At 41.6% G+C, this 24,726-nt stretch overlaps 1 protein-coding gene across 1 annotated transcript in view; it reads right to left on the reverse strand.

Annotated features, from left to right (window-relative positions):
• Positions 1-632: 632 nt before the first annotated feature.
• The window catches only part of LOC145410641 (transmembrane protein 62-like), a 28,573-nt gene continuing 4,479 nt past the window's right edge, over positions 633-24,726 (reverse strand). Inside the window, exons 2-15 of the mRNA XM_080280755.1 lie at positions 21,628-21,739; positions 17,775-17,912; positions 17,181-17,360; positions 15,398-15,668; positions 15,110-15,265; positions 14,127-14,277; positions 13,061-13,183; positions 12,249-12,330; positions 11,306-11,434; positions 9,690-9,808; positions 6,567-6,622; positions 6,083-6,170; positions 4,945-5,078; positions 633-711 (exon numbers count right to left, since the gene is read on the reverse strand). Coding sequence (XP_080136881.1) covers positions 633-711; positions 4,945-5,078; positions 6,083-6,170; positions 6,567-6,622; positions 9,690-9,808; positions 11,306-11,434; positions 12,249-12,330; positions 13,061-13,183; positions 14,127-14,277; positions 15,110-15,265; positions 15,398-15,668; positions 17,181-17,360; positions 17,775-17,912; positions 21,628-21,739 — 1,818 coding nt within the window. The remainder of the gene's footprint in view (positions 712-4,944; positions 5,079-6,082; positions 6,171-6,566; positions 6,623-9,689; positions 9,809-11,305; positions 11,435-12,248; positions 12,331-13,060; positions 13,184-14,126; positions 14,278-15,109; positions 15,266-15,397; positions 15,669-17,180; positions 17,361-17,774; positions 17,913-21,627; positions 21,740-24,726) is intronic.

Below are 24,726 nucleotides of genomic sequence, written 5' to 3' on the forward strand. Positions count from 1 at the left end.
AGACCTGGCCAGTAAAGGAAGAGGATATCTGCAGGCTCAAACACACAGAAATGGCAATCATCAGGAGGATATTAAGTGTATCCCTGGGTGCGGGGCCTGGGGGGGGCTAGGTTTACAATGGAAGAGTTGACAGGTAGGATGGGACTGGAGTGTTTTGGTGTTGTGATAAGGGGAGAGATGGCATGTGGAGGAGAAGGAGGATGATAATTGGGTGCAGAAAGTGAGAAGTGTTAACATCAGGGGTACGGTTGCCAGAGGTAGACTAATGTCAGGGGTACATTTGCCAGAGGTGGACTGAAAAAGATCTGGGATGAAGTCACTGAGATTGACTTCAGGGATAAGGGACTGAACAGGGAACCTGCCAGAGATCGAGCAGCATGGAAAGTCACCATTAAGTGACCAAGGCTGATGAATGAATGCATGTTGGAGCCTTTAAAAACAAATGAAACGTGTCTGCGTGTGAGAGCGTGTACTATTTGTTTATCCATAATTGATTTTTATATGTGTGTGAGTGGCAGGGCATAAAAAGTGTGTCTATATGTGTACTGCTTGTGTAGCCTGCCCATAGATGTGTGTGCAAAAGTGTCTGTATGAGCTAAGGAAGGTCTGTTTGTGTATATGTGATAATGAAGTCAGAGGGAAGAGCTATGAGCAGCAGTGTCGTCACCCACCCACTCTGCATTTGGGCTGGTCCACACTGCTGCAGCCTCCCTGTTAAATTATACACAATACAGTTACATTCTAATCACCATTCTTTACTTCAATATCAATAGATAAACCCTGATGCTGTCAAACTGGTAAATTTTTACAAGTTGCCAATATACCCCTCAGGTTGTGCAGTTTATTTTTCTGATAGTTTCTGATGAGATTTGAGTGAGTTTAACCTTCATTTTTGTTGGAAATGCTTCATTTTGCCTCTTTTTCCAAACATGAACTCTGACTGGATGACGAGGTGAAATGAAATGAAGCATTATCGACAGAAAACAAGGGCAAAAATAACTCAAATCGCATCAAAAACCACCAGAAAAATATACCACACAACCAGTTAACCTAACCAAACAGATATAACCTAACCTAGCCAAGCAGACCTAACCTAACCTAACCAAACCGACGGAAAATGAAGGCAAAAATCACATTAAAAAAACACGCCAGAAAAATATACAGCACAACTGGTTAACCTAACCAAACAGACCTAAACTAACCGACAGAAAATCTATATCTATCTATCTATAGCCCGACGCCCTAATCCCGCAAAGGGTGGCCGCAGACAAAACGCCTCCAAGTCACTCTGTCACCCACCATTTGACTCCCCTCCCCCCAACTCACCCCCCCCCTCCCTCATATACCTCTCAACTCCATCCCTCCACCTCATCCTCGGTCTACCCCTCCCTCTCCCCCCCTCCACCTCACCTACATACACCCTCTTAGTCAGTCTTTCATTCTCCATCCTCTCCACATGTCCAAACCACCTCAGTGTATTTCTCCTAATCTTTTCAACCACATCCACATCTACCCCACAACGTTCCTTCACTTCTTCATTCGTCAACCTGTCCCTCCATGTCACTCCACATGCTCCTCTCAAGTAACTCATTTCCACTGCTCTCACTCTTGACTTGTTCCCCTCTTGCAAGGTCCACGCCTCGCTTCCATACGTCAGGGTAGGGATCACAATACCATCATGCAGTGACTTCTTAACTTCCATACTCACCTCCCTATTTCTCATCACTGCTTTCAGTGTGCCAACAACTTTCCTTCCCTGCTGTACCCTTTCACGTACTTCATCCCCCAAAGTTCCATCCTTACTCATCACACTACCCAAGTACTTGAATGCACTCACATTCTCCATATCCTCACCATCCAACCTCACTGCACACTCTGTGACTTCATTCCTCTCAAACACCATAACTTTACTTTTGTTTACATTAACTTTCAGCTTCCTCCTCCTACACACTGTCCCAAATTCATTCACCAAACCTTGCAACTCCCATTCATCTTCACTCAACAATACTGTATCATCAGCAAACAGCAACACCGGAAGCTTCCAAATCTCACCCTCATTCATTAGGGCCACCCCCACATCCACTGCCCTACCTTGTACCTCCTTTACGACCCCATCCATATCTATATTAAACAGCCATGGAGACATTACACACCCCTGTTTCAGTCCCACATTGAGATCAAAGAACTCACTCAGCTCACCAGTGAGCTGAATGAATGCATGTTGAAGGAAGAAATTACTGAAATCGCATAAAAAACCACCGGAAATATATACTGCACAACCGGTTAACTTAACCAAACAGACCTAACCAAACCTAACTTAACCTAATGTGCTGCAGCGGCTTATCCTAGAGATACGATGGTCCAGGTTGTGCAGTATATTCTTCTGGTGGTTTTTTAAGCGATTTGAGTGATTTTTGCCTTTGTGTTCTGTCAAAAATGCTTCGTTTCACATCCTCATCCAGTCACAGTTCACAATTGGAAAAGGAGCAAAAAGAAGCATTTCCAACAAAAATGAAGGTCAAAATCAATCAAATGTCATCAAAAACTACCAGGAAAAATACACCGTGTTTTCTCAATAACTCAGAGGCTTCCTTCGGTTCCGAGTGGAAACGCTTAATAATGAGTAAATAATCAATATTACAACCAATGCTCTGATTACATCCTACCTTGTCGGAAGCCAGAGCTAGAAGGATAAGAATTTTCCACCCAGAAAATTTCAAAGACTGTGCTTGAAACTGATTGGCAGAATACCACCATGTGACATAAAGTGTGCCTATGAGTGGCTGAAACAAACCTAGCAGACGCATGTGCAGTCGATGGAAGGATAAACACATGTACAAATGCATGCATTTTTTTACACAGACTGGCCAAGTGAAGATACAAGGTATGTTATTTTGGGAAGTTTTAATTAAATTCATTATCTCCAAATGGGGTTATGGGGGTTCATTGGCATTCTTAGGTAATATACTATGCATTTATGGTGGTAATATCCCTGAACTGCATATTGGCAACTTCTAAAATAATACCGTCAAATTTCATGTCTGGCAATCCTAAATAAAAATCTATTTTTATCTCACAATATATTTAAAAACTGGGAACTAAAACTAAAAGCCAAACCCAGCTAATATCTGTACTTCCCAACACTTACTGGAAACTGGTAGAAAAAAAAAAAAAGATAAGTAATAAGATTAGTAACAATGAAGGAGTCTTAACCTTAACCCCCGCAGTGCTCATTGCCTCATATGAGGCAATGTGCAGGACACCCCTGGCTGCGCTAATCGCTCATATGAGGTAATGGGTCTCAGCGCCATAATTTCAAGCATAAGGAAGCATCAGTGATTTCCATGGGAACGCTGAATCTCCCTCTACACCATTACAGCTGTTGCCAAATCCTGCCACACCGCAGTTGCTAAATACTGCATATTTAGTACGGTAATTCAAATATGCAGGCCACCCCTGGCCATGCTGATCGTCTCATATGAGGCAATGGGTCTCCGTGCCAAAATTTCAAGCACAAGGAAACATCCGTGGTCTCCATGGGAACGTTGAGTTTCCCTCTACATCATCAGAGCTACTGCCAAACTGCAGTTGCCAAATACCACATATTTAGTAATTTAGTTCTCGTTTATAGCCCAGCAATGGTGGATTCATGCCCTTCTACCTCCCACAATGCTGGCGACTTATCGCCGTCCTCACATCCACCCATGTGGCATAAATAACAAACAGATGAGGGTGATGAAGAGTTCAAGCTCAGAAACACTTGACCTGATGACAAAAAATCAACTTAACATTAAAAATAAAAAGACCAACAAAATGACTCGAGGAAGGTAATTGAGTTAAGAATTAGCATGGTGGGGGTTAAGAATGACTACTGTATTTACTTATGGCTGAGTTACCTGCCTGGGAGTCAGGACTATGTGGCCAGTCACTACAAGTAAGCTTTAGCCACATTCTTATGGTAACACAGTGAAGTCTCTTTTATCCAAAATTCTTTAAACAGTAATATGCCATTAACTGTAAATTTTACTAAAACGTTCTCATTTCGATTAACCGCAAAAATCTGAAATCTATCCGAAAATTCAAACACGGCAGGCTTGTTTCGCGCCACTAGCGAAACAAGCCTGCTAGCGAGTTGCCCACTCCCTCACCTGCATCCACCACCTCAGAAGATTTGGATGATGTGGGAGATGATATGGAAATGACTGAATATGGAAACAGAAAATATGAATTAGGTTTAAGACTATTTGTTCAAACTGCTTACAGTGAATTTTGTAATTGTTTTGGAGAAGGTTTATATAAGTTTATTTGAGTGAAGATTTATTTAAGTTGACAGTTTCTATTACAGTTACAAAAGTGCAGTTACGTAAGTAGTTACTACAGTGTATTAAGTGTTTTGGTGATGGTTGAGTGGCTTTTGGGGTGCTGGTGGTGGTGGTGGGCTAGACGTTGCCAGAAATGGGTGATGGGTGAGTACAATACTGTTCCCTTGTATCCTACGTATTATTACAGTATCTTTCATCTGAAAATATCGATTAAATGAAACTTTGAAAGTCCCATGATTTTCGGATAAAAGAGACTCCACTGTACCTCCAAGTGTTCTACATTAGCAGATACAATGATTCATTGATTCATGCATGATGACATTTATCACTAATGTCAATGGAATGCACTGATGTTGAATAGTTAAAGAACTGCTGATTCATCAGGAAGGCAAGTGTAAGCTTGACACTAGAACATGTAATATATCATTATCATCGTCATCATCACCATCTGGACCTCCTTTCCCACCCATGGTCAGGGAGAGAAGTAGCATCGTCCAGGCACTCTAACAATTGTATTAACCACTAAAGGATGCCCCGTAACACTAGGATTTTAACTACTGTCACATCAGAGTGTATAAGAGTACAGTTGCTGATAAACACAGCTTGTCCTGAGTGCACCCACCTGAGAGTGTGTTTAGGCAGTGTTGTTGCAAAGTACCACAACACAGCCCCCAAGATGGCCGACCAGGTGCGTAGTGGCCCCAAGACCAGCGCCATTGTGCCGTATGCAAGCCAGAAGAAATATGCGGTGATCATCTGTTTTCAAGGATAATGTACTCATAATACCAAGCATTAAAGGCAATGGAGAATGACAGATTGGTTATGTAAACTGCAAACAAAAACTACACAAAAAAAGTAAACACTGTGAAGACAATGAGGGGATCTTACAAGGTAAAAACAGCAGTGGGTATACAGTATGTGGAGCAATCTTTGTCCTCAATACCCTCAGGTAAAATCAACTCACCCACATGGCACTATCATAGCTACTACTTCAGACAAAGTACAGTATATAAGCTTAGTAATGGAATACTGTAAAAGGAATGTACATTTTACAAAAACAGGAAGTAGGATTTGTGAATAATGTACTGTACACGGGAAGTGATGGGCAAATTCATTGTCATCAACATCACCACTATGATCATCTCCATCATCATTATCATCCTAACCTTATTTCCCATCTATACATGGGGTGGCAGAGATTCACAAAACAGGAGGAGGAAAACAAAAAAGAACTACCAAAAAAGCACCCAATGGAATGAGTCACACATACATCTTCTTACCTTTCAAGCTATCAAAAATTAGATAAAAATGCAAGAGAATGCCTGGTGGCTTAGTGGGCTAAGGTACTTTAATTGGATTTGGTTCATAAGGGTATACATTTGAGGAACAACTGGGTTCTATAGTTTACATACTGCTACTCAGGGATTAGCAACTGGTCACTCTCACCTTAAATGTCAAGACTAAGTAGACAACTCTTAGGTCCCTATGCTCCAGTTACATCAATACAGAATGGATGACAGACAGAATACAGAATGGATGACAGACAGATGAAAAATGCAGTGCAGAGTATCATAGTCTGTTTTCATCTGATGGACCTGGGTTGCATCTTCAACAGTACACTGTGGTTGCATGAAATTCAGTAAGTCCTAGTTACTAGTCCAATCAACCTCCTATTCTGACTACATCTGCCCTTCAACTGAGCTGAAATGGGCTAGTGATCTTCATCAGGTAAAAATAATCCTACTTTAGTGGGTTCTTACCTGTATAGTGACAATAACAAGGGGAAAGAGGTGACGGCACAGGTATTGAGGGAAGCTGCACACACGGTCCACATACAGAGACCGGAACCTGCAGGCAAAAACCAAACCCATTAGTTTCCATCACCACTCATTTTACCACCTTACTACATTATGGGTGCTGGAGTGTGACATCTTTGTGAAAAGGCATCTGCATAACCAATACTATGTCCCTCAGCTCTCTCTTTAACCCCTGACAGAAGGATGGTGGACCTGAGAGATGGGCAACTTCAGCCTGCAGACCAACAGGTAATCTCCAAATGAGCTTGGGACACAAAAACAACAACAATAACACCTACTGTACATTTCAACGGTCAATCAATAAATAAAAATAATGCTATTCTTCATTCCTTCTACATACAAGTTTCCAGTGACTTTCTAACCTATAATTTACCTGTTCTTAGCTTAAGTCTTTGCGACAATAACATGAGTTGTATGATCATCATACCTGAAGTCTGCACAGTGAGCTATGGCCAGGATAAGAGGTAGGTGGAAGGTCACCATCTGGAAGATGCAAAAATGTTTACCACTAGAAATATGCTATGTGAAACTGAAAAGCACAGAGTAGGGGTTCTTAACTGGGGGTATCCATGCCCCATGGGGGTGTGGGGACCAATATCTGGGGGTATGAGATTTGTTCTCTGAATAAATTTTTAAAAATAATTTGCTAAATAAACAGATTAAACGTGTAATGATTTTCTTTTCTGTTCTGTTCCTAGTTATCTATATGCAAAGTAAAACTAAGCTATTAGCATCTTCTGAAGTTGTACTGGCACCTAATGGGACTGGTGATGATGATTTCAACAGTTTGGTGAAAGGGGTATGGGGACATAATGGGTAATCCACTGGGGGTCTGGACAGAGAAAAAGGTTACGACCACCTGGCACAGAGGTTGGTACAAGGAGAACATGACCAAGAAAAGTGTGGGGAGATGAGAGAATATGTATGGAAGAGTGGTGTGCTGTGGGAAGAAAGGCTGTTATTGTAGAGATAACCACTGACAGGATTCAGTACTTGGTAAAACAGATACAGATAAATGACAGACACAAAAATACATACAGTAGAAGTCCGATTTTTCGGCATCTTTGGGACCAGGCAAGTGCCGAAAAATCAAAATTGCCGAATTATCAAAAACCCTACCCACTCAGTACCTTATATGTTGCGGTGAACACTATCATCACTACTCATATCATTACAAATGTGTTTGGAGAGAGTACTGTATACTGTTTGATACTGTACAATACTGTAATGAATACAGTACTATACATGAATATGAAAAATAAAGAAATTAGTGAACATAGTGTATATAAATGTAATGATACAGTAGGCCTACATGTTCACATGCACTTACCTAAACTTATAGTAGGTTCCTTAATTACATATGTACAATAGAAGGGGTTGATTGGAGTCTGCTACTGCTGGAAGAAGTCCCCAGCAGTAGAAGGTCCTGCAACAGGCTCTAAAGACTCATGGAGAATTTCAAGACTGACGAAAAAAATCGGAAAATCTGCCGAACGATCAGAGATTTTCATAAATGGGACTATTTCTCAAAACTGCCGAAATATCAGATTTGCCGGGGAATCGGATGCCGAAGAATTGGACTTTTACTGTACCAGTACTGTAATAAGTTTAATCAAGGAAACTAAGCTTCATATTGGATATTATTTAGCTACAGTAGTTATGATGGATAATTATTAAAATACTGCAGATACAAATTTCCAAAGCAAATCACGAGGCAATACAGTACTGCACATATTTACAAATTCACAAATATTTTGTTTTTTTATTGAATTCCCATATAACTTCCTGAAAAGGCCTATCAAATATCTCCAGCTCTTTTCTAATAAATTAAACGCTTTCAGCTAACACTAAGCAATCTCTATTTTTAAAAAATAATAACATACAAAACACCCTAACAAATAATTACATAATAAAACATCTACCTAGTATAACTTCTGAAAAATGATAATACAAAAGTTGAGGGATTGATGGACAGATGGAGATACAAGACAAAGAATTGTAAATGTTAATGTGATGGAATTACATAATAAAAAAAAAAGTAAATTTGATGGAGATATGAGGTCTGTCCAAAGAAAAAACAAACTTTTTCAAAAAACAAATTTACTGCTTTACTTACAACTTCATCAGCCTTGTTGCCTTCAAAATACTCCCCTCCACTGTTCATACAATGTTCGCAACGTGTCTTGGAATGCATTTTCAGGGATAAAGTGCTGTTCTGGTAGCAAATTTTCTTCTACAGTACCTCTTTATCATCTGAAATTGGCAACCATTCAAGGTGGATTTCATCTCTGAGGAGGGGGGGGGGGGAGTCTGCAGGGGCCAAATCTGGAGAACAGGGCTTCTGCGGAACAATGGTTGTCTCATGCTTCACCAAAAAAGTCACAGACAGGACATGACGCGTGAGAAGGTGCACTGTCATGGTGCAACATCCAGGTTTTGTTTGTCCATGCCACAGGCCTCTTCCTATACACTGCCTCAAACACTTCAGTAAGTCCAAGAAAAACTCTTTACTGGTTGTCTAACCGCATGGAACAAACTCATGATGAACGCTCTTCAAATCAGAAAAGATGATCAACATCACCTTCACATCTAAGTGAATTTGACATGCTTTTTTTGGTCGCGGTGATGATGTTCTAAACCACTGCAACGACTGCCTGTTTGTATTGATATCGTAGTCATACACTCACGTTTCATCACCTATTATGACATTTTTCAGAAAGTTTCATTCACACAATTGAACAGCTCCTGACTGACCATGACAAGGTTCTCTTTTTGCTCATCTGTCAGCAGATGTGGCACAAATTTTGCGGCAACATGATGTACCTTCATTTTTTTTTTGTTAAAACCATGTGGCACGAACTTTACAGATGCCTACTTTTTCATAAACTTCATGGACAATCAGGCGACAATTTTCACGGATCACAGCATGCACTTTCTCAACATGACTGTTGTCTGTTAATGTGGAACCGTCCAGCTTTGAAACTGTCTTCGTTGGATGTTCTTCCTGACTTGAACCACTGGAACCACTTGTGACACTGTGTACAGTTCAAATGCTTCTGCTCATAAGCCTGTTGCAATGTTTGAAAAGTCTCTGTAAAAGTTTTTCCCAATTTGAAATAATTTCACACAAACGTGTTGCTCTTCAAGATCCTTCATTGTTCAACTTGCAAATAACCCTATGCGCACTAAACACGTTGATGACTAAGTGATGTGGTGCAATGCTGCTACTGTTAGACTAAGGCTCGAAGTTGTCGCTACACAGCGCTCCTGTCATAAGTATGCTAGGCCAGCTCATTGGAGCACTTTTTAAAAAGTTTGGTTTCTTTTTGGACTGACCTCGTACAGGATTAGAGATGTAAATGTGCATGTAACAACACTCTCTCCTTAAATGTCTGGAGTGAGTAGCCTAGGCCCTGGTACCTTTACTTCGGATGAAGTAATAAGGGATTAAATGACAGAGATGTAACACTGACCTGGAAGAAGCTACAGCAATAAGAGATGGATTGAACGACAGATATGATACTGTATGTAAACAGATGTAACAACAGACCTGGAAGAAACCATAGCCATAGGTGAGAGAGCCAGGGAGGTAGCTACTGTTGACAAAGGTGCCCCACGCAAAAACCACTCCTACGTGATCCTCAAGCACTTCACCGATGAACCATGGACCTGTTAGAGATTGGTTTGCTAAACAAGACTAAAAAATGGAAAAAACTGTAAAAATACGGTAAATTCTCAATTATCTGACGTTGCAGCATCCGGCCCAATGCTATACTGTATCAGGTGCTGCTGGCTCGGCTCTATTAATGCAACATCCAGCAAAATTATGCAATATCCGGTCCCGAAATGGGACAGAGCCGGGCAGTTCTATGCAATATCCAGTGCTGAAATGGGATGTAGCCAGGCGGTTCTAGCAAATATTTGGCATCAAGGTGTATGAGCCGGCTTGTAAACGGTAGCCAACCAGCACGTATTACTATACTGTATTTTATCATTACTTTATTGTATTTTATGTTTAATTTTCATCTCTTACTTATGGGAAAGGTTTTAGGATAGAAAGCTGAGACAGATAATAACGCAATATCCGGCTCAGTGCCAAATATTGAGCCAATAGGGGATACTATGCAATATCCGGCATAGGGCTTGGCTGAATTATGCCAGATAATTGAGGGTTTGCTGTAAATGAGAGTAAAGACATTAGAAGATACGAAGGAGTATTGGAAGGACGGAAATCACCACCAACATCATCATCACCATCATTGACTTTTTCACACCAACAGTCTAGGGATAGGTGGGACCCAGACAACAAGGAGAGAGAAATAATAAAAGACAGAGAAAGAGTTAAGCTACCGGTATATCATTATCATGCTGGCCTATTTTTCCACCCTGGATAGGTTGAACTTGGATACAGAAATAAAGGAATGAATAATGAAAGAGGTACAACATGCCCTTTCCTCTCCTCCATCCTTCTTTCCTTCCATCCTCTTCTGTCTTCCTTTTCTTCATTCTTTCCTTGTCCTTCTGCCTACAGGTAACTTTACACTCCCTCTTCTGTCTTTCTTTCCTTCATTCTTTCATCTTTCTTCTGCCTGTGGGTGACTCTACACTAAGTGACAAGCCAAATGGTTTCCTGTACACAAGAAAACTATTTACTACACTGGGTGGTAACCATATAACCAAATTTTGGCACCTGGTGGTTTAATGGGTAATTAATGCACTCCAGTCGGATTGAGCCGGTGAAGGTCTATATCCAAGGAATGGTTGGGGTTGATTGCTCATGTAATGCCACTCAGGGATGAGTCAGGCTGGTCACTCTCATCTTAAATGTCGGGACCAACTGCATAGCCCCGGGCTTCTACACTCTTCATGGGGCAATGTAGGATTGGATGATGGATGGATGGATGGACAACATTCAGACAAGACTGAAAGAAAAAACAAAGAAAAAGAAAAAGTGCAAGATTAAGGAAAGACATAAACAAAGAATGAAAGTGTTCAGAGTGAAGAAGGAAAACAGAATACTGTATAAAATGAGGAACCTGGAGATGACTGTAAAGTTAAACAAGACTCAGAAAGAGGGGAGAAAATGAGGAATGATATGCGAGAGGGAAGAAATATGGGAGGATAAATGAGGACAGAAAGAATCTCCCCCTCACTCTACACACTCACCAATAGGCATATACACAGCCAGAATGACAAGCGGCCAAAACAAACGATCAACGGAGGCCAGAATCCACAGTTTGCGTAGCCAAAGGTCCAGGAACCAAATCCTGGCCTTGGGTCGCACTCGTCGCCGTTCTGCGGGTAAGAGGTGGATGACATGTGATGCACTGGCTTAGAGTACATTATTTTTTCTGGAACTGTTAACCAAATCATCGCTATCATTATTTCTGGAACTGTTAAACCGATCATCATTATCATCATCTTTATAATCTATTTATCAGTCTCTCTATGTATAGTTAGTATCGTACTTTTTCTGCTTGATAGTAAATTATCATTTCTGGTGTACAGTAATCCCTCAATTATCTGATATAATAGAGCCACAGGCATGTCTGGATAGTGGTTCCATCTGGATAATGGACATCTCCCTTGGCCTCCCTTTGTATATACCCTAACTATGAATGCCTTTTGGATAATGGATGTCTGGATAATTGAGGGATTACTGTATTGTATTTGGTAAACAAAAAGACAACTCTTCATTTTTTAAGCACAATAAAAAGCCTAGACTATGACAATGACAAATATCACCTCTTTCAAAGAAAAGAAAAGAAAAGAAAAACTGCAAACTAAGATCCATTCACAGACTGGTCATATGCATTAAAACTGTTTCAGAGGTGGTTTGTTGTTTACATTAAGGAATAAAAGTGCTGAATAACTTAGCATTACATTGCTATAAATATCACAGAATATATACAGACAGGTTCTCTTGGCCTGTTTGAAAGGGAAGGTATACAGAGTTCAAGAGAATAACTTGTAGTAAATAGTGATAGCGAAGAGAAAGAAATGATACAAACCAGCATGGTGGTCAAACTAATCGGAGTAGAGGTTTCAGGTCACTAGATCTTAGACTCAAAATCACTTATTGTGTTTATTAAATATGGTAACTACTTACCTAATACCATGTGGTGGATGAAGCGTAACACACAGAGCGGCACCACACAAAAGCACACCATGATGCCAAAGAGGAACTGGAACTGAAAGTGGGATCATAACATACAGCAAGTTCTCATGATATGTTCCCTTTTTTTACACCTATTTTTGCATTTACCTTCACAGTAGTTTTTAAAAATTTGACAACTGAAGTTTCACTGCTACCTATACAATTGATCTGCCAGTCCTCACAATTTCCAGTGCCTGTTGTATGTGAAAAAGCTGTGATATTTTGGAACGCACCACCAACATCTATTGATGACTTACTGTATATCTGCAGTAGTCAATGCGCAACTCTCATGCAGGGTTTCAGTGGTAATGTCACATTCTAGTACTGTATTTTCATTCTGGTTAGTACTAGATAATTTAAATTGGTTTGCAGGTTTTGTCATACTTGCATTTTTTCTTCAGGTTTAGACTAGACAATGTAAATCAGCAACAGGATAACCTTTCCATTCAAAGATGTAATACCAAGATATCTCAAGTCTGGAGGAAAAACTGCAAATCTTTTTCTTTATAAAAAAAAAAAGGCATATGTAGATGACAGACAAAATGCTCTGTGAATAAGAGTCTTTACAGCACTGACCTTGTATCTGGTATGACTCAAACTAAAAAAGCTTGTGCCCAAACCTGAAAAGGCTGCCTTGCAGAAAATGGAAAAAAGAAGTTTACCATTCAATCATATCAGATACAGGATTAGTGCTGTAAAGACTCTTTTTTTTCTTTATACAATGTACCTTTCACGAATAACATATTTTTCTCTTGCATACTTACACACATGGATACATTTGACATCAGCAAAGCCCTTGGCCAGAATCGGAATGAAGGCTGTGACCCATCCAGGGAGAAAGGCTGTGTCACTGTCTGTTCACGGCCACTCCGGTCTCGTGCATACACCTGCATCAAATTAAGAGTCACAAACCATATAAGTACAAAATTTTGGGTAAAGAATAAATGGCAACTGTCTACCTTATTTTAAAGCCCCACCTTTCATATCTTCACAATGTAAGCTTAACCTGGACTTCCATGCTCCTGATAAGACAATAAATGATTGGTCAATTCGATTGACAGATAAAGGATATAAAAAAAAAAATCTCAGGTAATGAAAAGATTAAGCCTTTGAATCTGTTTTTGTTTTTTTTATTTTATCATTACCACTTCCAGATGATTTAATTAAGAGAACATTTAGCAAACTGTAGGTTAGATAAGGCTTTTGATGACCCCTTCAATATGTAAGGCCTTTCCCAAGTTTAATAAAATCTTCTGGAGGCAGCAAAAATGCAGTGCTCTAAAAGTAGGTCAAAAGGATTCAAGGGCATGTATATTTATTCACTCATTCACCATCCAATCCTCTATTGTACCAACAGAAGCATATTGAGCTGAGGCTGTTCTACTCTGTTTAGACATTTTAGGTGATGGTGACCAGTTCCTCTCGCCTAGGTGATCATGTGAGCAATATACCCCAACCACACTTTGGACTGAGGAAAAGAAAAGGAAAAAAAAAAAAATGCAAGAACACACTCTTCACAAACCAAACAAAATCTCAATACAGTAATCTGAACACATTCCTCACAGACTGAACATAATCTCATTAACCGAGGAAGACATGGGACGAGGTCATTAAGTGTGACCTCAGGGTTAAGGGACTGAACAGGGAGGCTGCAATAGATCGTGCAGCATGGATAGCCGCCATTAGGTGACCAAGGCCGATGTATGCAAGCATGCTGGAGCCTTTCAAAATGAAACGAAACAAAACAAACCTGATCATATTCTTCACAGACTGAACTGAATCTCTTTAACTAGAAGGCATTCCTCATAGAATGAACACAATGGGACTGACCTCAATGTTGTATAGGCCGTCAGTATAGCGGTGAGGGTGCCAGGAAGCCACGTAGAGGGGACCTTCTACATGTGTTAGGGGCACCCAGTCTGACGAATCCCCAACCTTCACACGTGCCTCAGTGATTGGTGTCAGTGACCACAACAACACCCTGTTTAAATAATTCATTCTACGTATTACAGTCTAAACCAAATAATTAAAGTACTACATCAATGTCTTGTTTTTATCCATTACAGTGCTCAAAGTTGCTCTGCACTGTATAACAGATACTGCTAAAAGTTTATATATTACTGTACAGTTTAACATAATATGCATCAATTTCATTAATCTATTTATACAAACCAGTGCAGTACTGCATATGAAAAAAAAAAAAAAAAAAAAAAAAACATGGAATAAGACAGTGAATTACTGAAGAAAACTACGCAAATCAAGAGTTAAACATATATAAATGCCAGAGTGCAGTTTCATGGATGGATGGAGTGGAATTTCAGCATGGAACTGTACTATACCACATGCTGTCAGAATGAAGTAGCACAATGATCCTCATTCGCCAATGGACTATAAGCTTTATCCACATACTTCCACAATGTCAACGGTGCACATAAATAGATTAGCATCACCAGAGTGCCATACATCAGGTGCTGAAGAGGGCTGCCTTCATAGGATGATAGCAATATACCCAGGTGGCTCTACTGCCAGGTTATACGTATATTTCTCAACTCCCTCCCTATCCCTCTAAAGGATGACAGTGAACTGTAAGAGAATGGCAACTTAAGGCTGCACTTCAATAGGTTCACAGTTCAAATGATCAAGGGACCACATCAACTAGTGTATTGTGCATCTTCTGTATACAGAAAGCCTGCGAGTGTGGGTTATACTGCACTGCTGTATGGCAATTCCTATTTCTGAAAATGCATAAAGCTGCTGACCACAGAGAAGCTACAACATCCACTTTGCCATCAAATAGTGCAGGTGGTCCAAACCTGACATGTGAGGAGTAAGGAATGAGGTGCAAGGGCTCGCGGTGTGGCATGGTGAACAGTGCATGCTTCGGGTTGGTCACCAGAATCACTGGCCAAGTGTTGTGAGCCACGTCTGTGAAGGAGAATAACCCGTGGTCGATGGCCGCCACTCGGAACCTGCCAAAACATGTGGTAACAGTGGAAAGTTTGAGTGGAAAAGAATCAACTTTAGCTATGCAGTCATACATTACAAACATGCATGTTAGATATGAGTTGTCAGTGTTAAAGGGTAAACTGAAGACAACCTACATTCGTGCATCCTTCCAGTCTGCCAGTTCCAGTTCGAGTGCACCAGTGTGCTGACGTGTGTACATGTTTGGCACGAGGCCCCCAAGGGTATGTAGGTGGCCACACAAGTAAACCAGGCTGCCCCGGCCCCCTGCCACGCGCCGCATGCCTGGTTCAGGAGCCAGGATGCATGAAGTCGGGTAGTGACCAAACCAGATAGTGTAGTTGCTGCGACGGCTGGCCTCAACTTGAAACTCCTGTAGTAGCCTCATCTCGGATGGTGCCACCATACCTGTTATAAAAATAATACAATAATTTAAAAAAATAATAATAATAACAGCACTACTACTAATAATAATAATCCATCATCATCATCCAATCCTACATTGCCCCATGAGGAGCGCAGGAGCCCGGGGCTAGGCAATTGGTCCTGACATTCAAGATGAGAGTGACCAGCCTCACTCATCCCTGAGTGGCATTACATGAGCAATCAACCCCAACCAACCCTTAGATATAAACCTTCACCGGGTCAATCCGATTGGAGTGCAATAATTACCCACTAAACCACCAGGCCCCAAAATTTTGTTATATGGTTACCACCCAGCATAGTAAATGGTTTCCTGGTGCACAGGAAACCATTTGGCTTGTCACTCAGTGTAGAGTCACCCATAGGCTGATGGAAGTGGAAAGAATGAAGGAAAGAAAGACAGAAGAGGGAGTGTAAAGTCACCCGTAGGCAGAAGGACAAGGAAAGAATGAAGGAAAGACAGAAGAGAATGGAAGGAAAGAAGGATGGAGAGGAAAAGGCAGACACCCAAGAGCAGCACTACATCGAGTGAGTGGATGGTGAGCGCCCCCACCTACCACATACTGTACTAGTAATAATATTTAGTTACCTTTTTTTCTCAAAAGTGCAAGACCTCCTAATGAATTCACTAGTGCACAAAACACCACGCTAACAATGTGTCTATCAAATAAAAAACTGTATTGCTTTGAACAATATACAGTACTGTACTATACATGTGCTCCACTGTCCCCATTACTGAAAAAGCACTTTTTTTTTTTTCTTTTTTTTTCCATTAAAAACAGGAAGGTCTGGAAGTCTGCAATAATTATGGGACCATATACTCATTTATATAGCATCCTGTTCAATGAAAAGCTGCACAGCAATTCTACAAAAGCAAGATGTCAAAAGTGATAATGACAATTAGTATGAGGAAAGGTTTGTTCTTTTATTCATTTTTGAAGGTTCTAGGTGTCTTAGAGTAATTTTTGTGGTCCAAATAGTGTTGTATAAATAACTACCTAAAGAAAAAAATACTTTTTATGGTGCAGATACACTTGCTTGAAATATCTGATCACAGGATGAAATGAAGCAAAGAGTTGGTAGTTGCATTAACAAAGACTGCACCCTGGATGGAACCCTGTGTCTCATTTCCACTTTGAGATTTGGCTCCTGGTGGTTTAGTGGGTAATAAAGGTGCTCCAGTTGGACTGAGCCGGTGAAGGTTTATATCCAAGGGATGGTTGGGGTTGATTGCTCCCATAATGCCACTCAGGGATGAGTGAGGCTGGTCACTCTCATCTTAAATGCCAGGACCAACTTTCCAAGCCCCAGGCTCCTACGCTCCTCATGGGGCAACATAGGATTAGATGATGGATGGATGGATGGATCAGGTTTTGGGCAAGTATATCAGCACCCTTATGGAATCACACCAACGTGCAGGACAGCTGACCTTCACCCCGACTAACACATTACATTGCTACATCAGACTACCAAGCATTCATCAAATGCACATCATACCAATAAAGTTGAAGGGTCTACGAGGGCCAGGGAGGAGGCAGGCGTCAACAGCAATGAAGGAGACAGAGAGTGAGCCCCGGCTGTGTGTGTAGAGGTAGGAGCGAGGGTGTTCCTGACCCTGAACACTGTACCGCTGGTAGAAATTGTCAGCACTGTCCAGGGATGCTACGTTAAAGTTGTCTGTGGATGTCATGAAGGCAAAGCCAATTATAAGGTTGGAACAGCAAGGCTGTGCAGTGCTCTACAGTGGCTACATTACATTTATAGTGCTCATTCTGTGGCTTCCTTTCTCTAGTGATTTATATCCCCAGTGAGGTTAAAAAAAAAAAAAAAAAAAAAAAAAAAAAAAAAGTCATGTTTTGGATTAAGAAAATGATACATATTTTCTAGCAATTACTGGGGAGAAATTAGCTAGTTCTGGAACTTTGTTTAGTTTCTGGTCCATACAAAACATCAGCTGTACCATGCCCAAATTAACTATGAGGATTCCTTGAGGGGAAATGTTTTGTTGTTTACTTTTGATATGATTTTAAACAAGAATGCTGTATAATGGAGATAAAGTGGGAAAAACTGAGTACGGTGGCAGTAGTGTACCATGATTGCCCCTGATGTCCAGCCATGTGGTAATGTTGAGGACACCAGAGGTGTGCAACACATCGCTGTATGTGGCCCACTCCTCAATGTACTGCTGTGACCCCAGCATGTCCGCATTCTTGGCATCTGTCAGGTCACCTATGGAGAGAGGAGGAAGTATGGTAGTATTCAGAGCTGGAAACATACAAAATCTGAGCTAAAAAAAATGAAAGTACTGAACGTCAAAGCATAACAAACATTTGGCATATGCAGTAAGATGTACAGATATCAGTAAACAATACAATTATTATGAAAGAACCTGTAGCTACCCCCCTGGGGGTAGGGGGGTTTTCAAGAATACTCCCCCAGTATCCCTGCTTGTCGTAAAAGGCGACTAAAAGGGTTGGCGGAGGGTTAGTGCCCCTCCCCGGAAAACAACTAACTAAAAAAACAAACAAGAAGCCTCGGACAAGGACTGACCAAACGTTGATGACCCAGGACCGGACAAAGGACTTGGTAATGTGTACATGGAATGTAAGAGGAGCGAATGATGAGGTGAAAGAGAGAGAGATTGTCCAGGTGCTTGAGGATGCGAAAGTGGATGTATGTGGAATAACTGAAACAAAATGGAGAGGAGAAAGTGTGAGAGAATGGGAGTATGGATGGGGTATATGTGCAGGAGTAGATGAGAATGAGAGGGCAAAGGAAGGAGTGTGTATAGTTGTGAGTAAAAGATGGAAGAAGAGCATAAGACAGTATGGATCAGTTGGGTCAAGGATTGTGTGGGTAAAGTTGAAAGTTGGAATACAAATGTGGGCGATTGTGTGTGTGTATGCGCCAACGCAAGATCGTGCTAGAAGAGTGAGAGAAGAGTTCTGGACAAGTGTGGAAGTGTGCATGGAAAAGTTTGGAAGGAATGAGAGAGTGTTTTTGATTGGTGATATGAATGGTAAAGTTGGTAATGTGAAGGTGGATGGAATAGTTGGTGAGTGGGGTGTGCCTGCTGAGATAGATGAGAATGGGAGTGCGTTAGTGGACATTTGTGCTGGGAGGGGTTGGTATTAGCCAATACTCCTCTTCAGGCATAAAATGATCCACAGGTATACATGGCGAGTGATGAGAAGGGTGGGTAGGAACTGAATGAAAGGAAGGCAATGATTGATTATGTGTGTGTGGATGAAAGGATGCGAAGATGTGTAAAGGATGCAAGAGTGTATAGAGGGTGGGGAGTGGACTTTCTGACCACTACTTGGTGGTGGCCAGAATTAGGATGCAAGTAAGATGGAGGAATAGAAGAAGGGAAAGACGAGAGGAAGGAGTAGTTGCAAGGAGAGTGGAAAGGTTACAAGAGGATGAGAAAAAGGCAGAGTATAAGAGAGAAGTGGAGGAACGATTGGGCAAATATGAATTGGAGCAGATGGGAGACGTGGAAGGTGTGTGTAAGATATTTACAGAAGAAATATGCAGCATGTGATGTGGTGTGTGGAAGGAAGAGAAGACGGAGGGGGTGCAAGGAACAGCGTGGTGGACTGAAGAGGTGAAACAGGGCTGTGGCACAAAAGAAGAAAGCATACAATGAATGGATGAGAAATAGGGGCGTGGAAGAAGTTGAGAGGTGGAAGAGAGAGTTATATGTGGAAAGGAAGAGAGAGGTGAAAAGATTAGTAAGAGAGAGTAAGAAGAGAGTGGATGAGGAATTTGGAAGGAATTTGAGTGTAAAGTGGAGGGACTGTAAGAAAATGTTCTGGAGAGAAGTGAAAAGAGTAAGACAGGGTGGAAGTGAAGTTAGCAGGGGAGTGAAAGATAAACATGGTAGATTACTAGTGGAGAAGGGAGAAAAAGTGAGCAGATGGAGAGAACACTTTAAGGAATTGTTGAACGTAGAGGATGGAAGTAATGCGAGTATAAGTGGCTGGGGAATGGCTGGGAGAAGGAGGGAGGTGAGAAGACAGGAAGAAATCAGTAGGATAGAGGTTGTGGAAGCAATGAAGAAAGTTAAATCGGGAAAGCCCCAGGAATTGATGGAGTGTGTGGTGAGATGCTGAAGCATGGGGGAGAGATAGTAGTAGAATGGATGTGGAAGATGTGCAGATTGGCCTGGGAGGAAGGTAGAGTCCCGGAGGATTGGAAGTCAGGTATAATTATTCCCTTGTACAAAGGAAAAGGGGAAAAAGAAGTGTGTGGTAATCATAGGGGCATTTGTCTTCTTAGTATAATAGGAAAAGTGTATGGTAGGATACTTATAGACAGAGTTAGAGAAAGAACAGAGAAATTAGTTGGAGAAGAACAGGGAGGCTTTAGGAAGGGAAGAGGTTGTGTAGATCAGATATTCATTCTTAGATCTTTAGTGGAAAAGTTTCTAGAGAAGGGAAAGAAGTTGTATGCGGCTTTCATGGATTTGGAGAAAGCATATGACAGGGTGGATAGACAAGGATTGTGGAAAGTGTTAAGAATATATGGAGTAGGTGGGAAGTTGTTGAATGCTGTGAAGAGTATGTACGATGGTGCGAAGGCTGCAGTGCGTGTGGATGGTGAACTAAGTGAATTTTTCTCTTTGAAAGTTGGTTTGAAACAGGGGATGTGTCATGTCTCCATGGTTGTTCAATCTGTACATGGATGGGGTAATAAAAGAGGTACAAGGTAGGGTAGTGGATGTTGGAGTGGCCCTGGTGAGAGAGGATAGTGTTTGGAAACTCCCTGTACTGTTGTTTGCAGATGATACTGTGTTGTTGAGTGAAGACGAAGGGGAGCTGCAAGGCTTGGTGGATGAGTTTGAGAGAGTGTGTAAGAAACGGAACCTAAAGGTGAATGTAGGGAAGAGTAAAGTGATGGTCTTTGAGAGAGGTGAAGTCAGTGAATGTATAGCGAGGTTGGATGGTGAGGAATTGGAAAATGTGAGTACGTTTAAATATTTGGGTAGTGTGATGAGTAAGGATGGAGGTTTTTGAGGGTGAAGTGCTTGAAAGGGTACAGCAGGGAAGAAAGGTTGCTGGTTCCTTGAAAGCAGTGATAAGAAACAGGGAAGTGAGCATGGAAGTAAAAAAGTTACTACATGACAGTATTGTGATACCAACTCTAACGTACGGAAGTGAAGCTTGGACATTGTTGGAAGGACACAAGTCAAGAGTGAGAGCAGTGGAAATGAGTTATTTAAGAGGAGCCTGTGGAGTCACGTGGAGAGACAGGCTGACGAATGAGGATATAAAGGAGCGTTGTGGTGTTGATGTGGATGTGATAGGAAGCGTTGTGAGGAACACACTGAGGTGGTTTGGCCATGTGGAGAGGATGGAGGGTGAAAGACTGACGAAGAGAGTGTATGTGAGTGAGGTGGAGGGTGGAAGAGGGAGGGGGAGACCGAGGATGAGATGGAGGGATGGGGTGGAGAGGTATATGAGAGAGGGGGGTGTGAGTTGGGAGCAGGGAAGTGAAATGGCGGGGGACAGGGCGACTTGGAGGCGATTTGTTTGTGGCCACCCCAAACGGGATTGAGGCGTCTGGCAATAGATAGATAGATAGATAGAACCTGTAGCTGAAAAAGTTGATACAATACCGTATGTACTGTATTTTTCAAACCAGCAGAGTACTCTATATCCACTTTATTTTAACTTGATCTGAAACTGTCACATCCATCTTGAATGCTGAGTTGTAACAATAGATTAACACTAGAATATGATGCTACTCATGAAGAAGTTCTATGGAATGGATGTTGAACTACAGTTCTGTCTTAATTTACTAATGAGCAGGGTTATATGAAATAAGAAGCGAGTGGATAAAAATCTGGACCAAGTTTAGGTGAAAAACTATAATATATATTTATAACAATTTAACTCTAGTGCCCTTCTTGAGTGGATGACATAGCAGCAATGGCACTGACCTGAAGCCAGGACAACAGAAGGCCTTATGGCAGCCACGGTGGCCGAAGAAAACTTTCGGAACTCTGTGGCACGGGTTGGGTCTTGGAATACACTCAGGTGCAGGTCCGATATCTGAACACCAAGGCAAACTAATTAATATTTTGTTGTGAAGTCCTCTAGTTTGGTTTTTATCATCAGCTACCAGTACTTTTTGTTTCAGCACCTGACTCTGGACAATGGTTTGGGAATACAGTAATCCCCGTACTATGCGGACGCCCACTTTCCGGACACCCCACTTACCAGACATTGTGGGCCTGGACCTTCGGAACCCCCCCCCCCCCCCAAAAAAAAAATCCAAATTATTTCCCACTCGTAATTTGAAATTGCTGCGCAGGACCGAACAGCTGTTTACACCATGGCCAATTCACCCCTTCCTTTCCCCCCCCTCCCCTGTCAGGGTTGCCATTTGGTATTTTTTCATTACCAAATGTGGGCCAATTTGGTGATGAAAAATTTGTGTGGTAATGAATCAGAATAATGCATTACCAAATGGATTTTTCACATGTATGAGGATACACAGGATGGAGATGGTGGATTGTCTGCTCTCTCTGATTAATCTGCTAGCCTACATAGCGTGAAAATAATCAACATGCTGTTAATTATAAGGAGAGTGATTACATGCATTTCCACTAGTATATATAGTTAGTGAAGAATAAATGCTTGCTTTACAAATTTGGTAATGAAAAGTTAAATTTGGTAATGAAAATTGAGGAGTTTGGTAATGTGGCCGTTGTGATCTGGCAACTCTGTTTCCCCGTCACCAACACTGTCCAACAGTTACTGCCTAACTTCAATCGCGAGTAGATGCTTATTGCAATGGAAGCCACATGTGCTCGTTTTTTGTGAATAAACAGTGAATAAACTGCAATACCTCGCCACTAGACCACACGAGAATTTACAGTGTTGTGCAGTGTTAAGAAATTACAGCAGAATTTAGAGTGCAAAGGATTAACTGTGGAGTGCAAATTGGCGGTTGAAAATGGTATGGTGCAGTTAAGAACAATGTGCAGTGTTAAACAATTATAACTCACAGTGCAAAGAATTAAGTGTAGCACAACACTGGATTACTGTACGTGCTTCAAAAGCATTTCCACCACTGGCAAAGCCTTGGAGAAGCCGGCCACAGACGTGCTGTAAGTACCCTGGCTGAGGTACAGTCACTTCTAATTCCTCATTCTTTGGTTCCTATTCATTTATTTCATGCTTTATATCCATTATTGGTGTGAATAGGGTCTCAAATAGGTTTAAATAGGTGCTATGCATGTCTTGCAGGGAGTTATTTAGGTGGCTTTCAAAGTTAGGCTGGGTTAGGGTCCTTAAGTACCAGTCCAGGAGCCAGGGGCCCACTTTCTGGACGGGACCACTTTCCGGACATGCCTTTGGCTCTATTACGTCGGATTACTGTACATTCCAGAGTCCATTAGTCAACCTTGTGCTGGTGAGGGATGCCTTCTAATGGTAACTGGACAGTGAAGCTGCCTATTTTATGAAAGTCCCTCAATTCCCTCCCTATTCCCTTACAGGAAGATAATGAATTGCAAGAGAAGGGAAACTTCAGCCTGAGTTCACCTGATTTCACGTTCAACCGTGCCTGGAGCCACAACAACAACTGTAGTTTACTTACTACTGTCCACATTAACAGAATGTTGGTTCTCAAAAGCCCTCATACACAATACAGTAAACTCTCAATTATACACTGTCACAATATCTGACCCAATGCAATATCCAGAGCAGCTCTTGGCTCTAGATACCCTACACGCTAGCATTATTTTGGTGTGACCAGTCTCTCACTATGCGCGTATTTCCCCGAAACTGCCTGGTTCCAAACCTTCATATCTGGGAAAGTACAACAGTTAATCCCCCAAGACTGATGCTGCATGATCATGCTTTAGTGTAATTTGACACGCCAGCCTATCCCACACAATCAATAAAGACACACACAAAACTGGGGGAGGGTAACTCTGCCCCTTTGGTGACATATATGGGATCAGACCAATGAGAGCTAGAGTGTCTGGGGTGGTATGGCGTGACTGGCCCCCTAAGGTGGGGGAGAAGGAACCCCCCCCACCACCGTCAATTTACCTCCCTCAGCCCCATTGCATCATCTCCACATTGTCCCCTCCCAACCAACCATACTCCAACATACCCCCTACAGCAGTGTGTGTGCATAGCAACCCTTCTCCCCTCTCCCTCCCTCCTCCCCTATCCCTCCCTCCTCCTCCCCCCTCCAGCCATAAACACTCCACCTCCACTTTTCGCCTGGCTTGTTTTGTTGCTATGGACATATGCCACACTGACATTTCATGCCTAGGGAACACTTCACATTGACATTAGTTATATACATATAATTATTTAATGTAAATAATGCATTTTTTGTACATTTTCTGTTTTTGCCCCTGGGTGATTGGTAACTTTTTTGCATCTTTGATGGGCGATTGTGCAATAACTATTTGGTCAATCTGGCTAAAACATATATTTTCAGGTGTGTAAATTCAGTCTCTTGAAATGTGGAAGAAAAACTTTTATCCTGGTGAAAGTCAAAAAATCTACCCTGTTTTGCGGCTGGAGGGGCAGACCTGCTGAGCTCATTGCGTACTTTAGGGGTTAAGTAAACAAATTACACACCATATTACTTACCAACTCTTCTTGCAAAACAAAACATTCCCAGGTCTGCAAGTGGTCACGTCAATGAGTAAGGACATGAAGATGAGTAACTTTGTCACTCAAAGCAGGATGTATTCGTGCGCGTGTGCGTGGCTCCGACTTTGGCTTTGTTCTCAATTATAACTTCTCCACTACTAGATAAGCTAGACATAGTGGCATCTAAGACTTGCCCTATGGCACTATCACTGAGCCCTTTCATAATATCTTTGGAAAGAAGCTTGGCAGGGGTGGATGAGGCATCAAGGGATCTGCATAAGGCAAAATTGGAATTGGACAAGAGGCTTAAGAAAACATCGTCCTCCATCCATCCATCCATCATCCAATCCTACATTGCCCCATGAGGAGCGTAGGAGCCCGGGGCTAGGCAGTTGGTCTCGACATTTAAGATGAGTCCT

Source organism: Coenobita brevimanus, chromosome 86 (assembly GCF_032717465.1).
Source record: "Coenobita brevimanus isolate Jiangsu-jjx chromosome 86, ASM3271746v2, whole genome shotgun sequence".
NCBI lineage: Eukaryota > Metazoa > Arthropoda > Malacostraca > Decapoda > Coenobitidae > Coenobita > Coenobita brevimanus.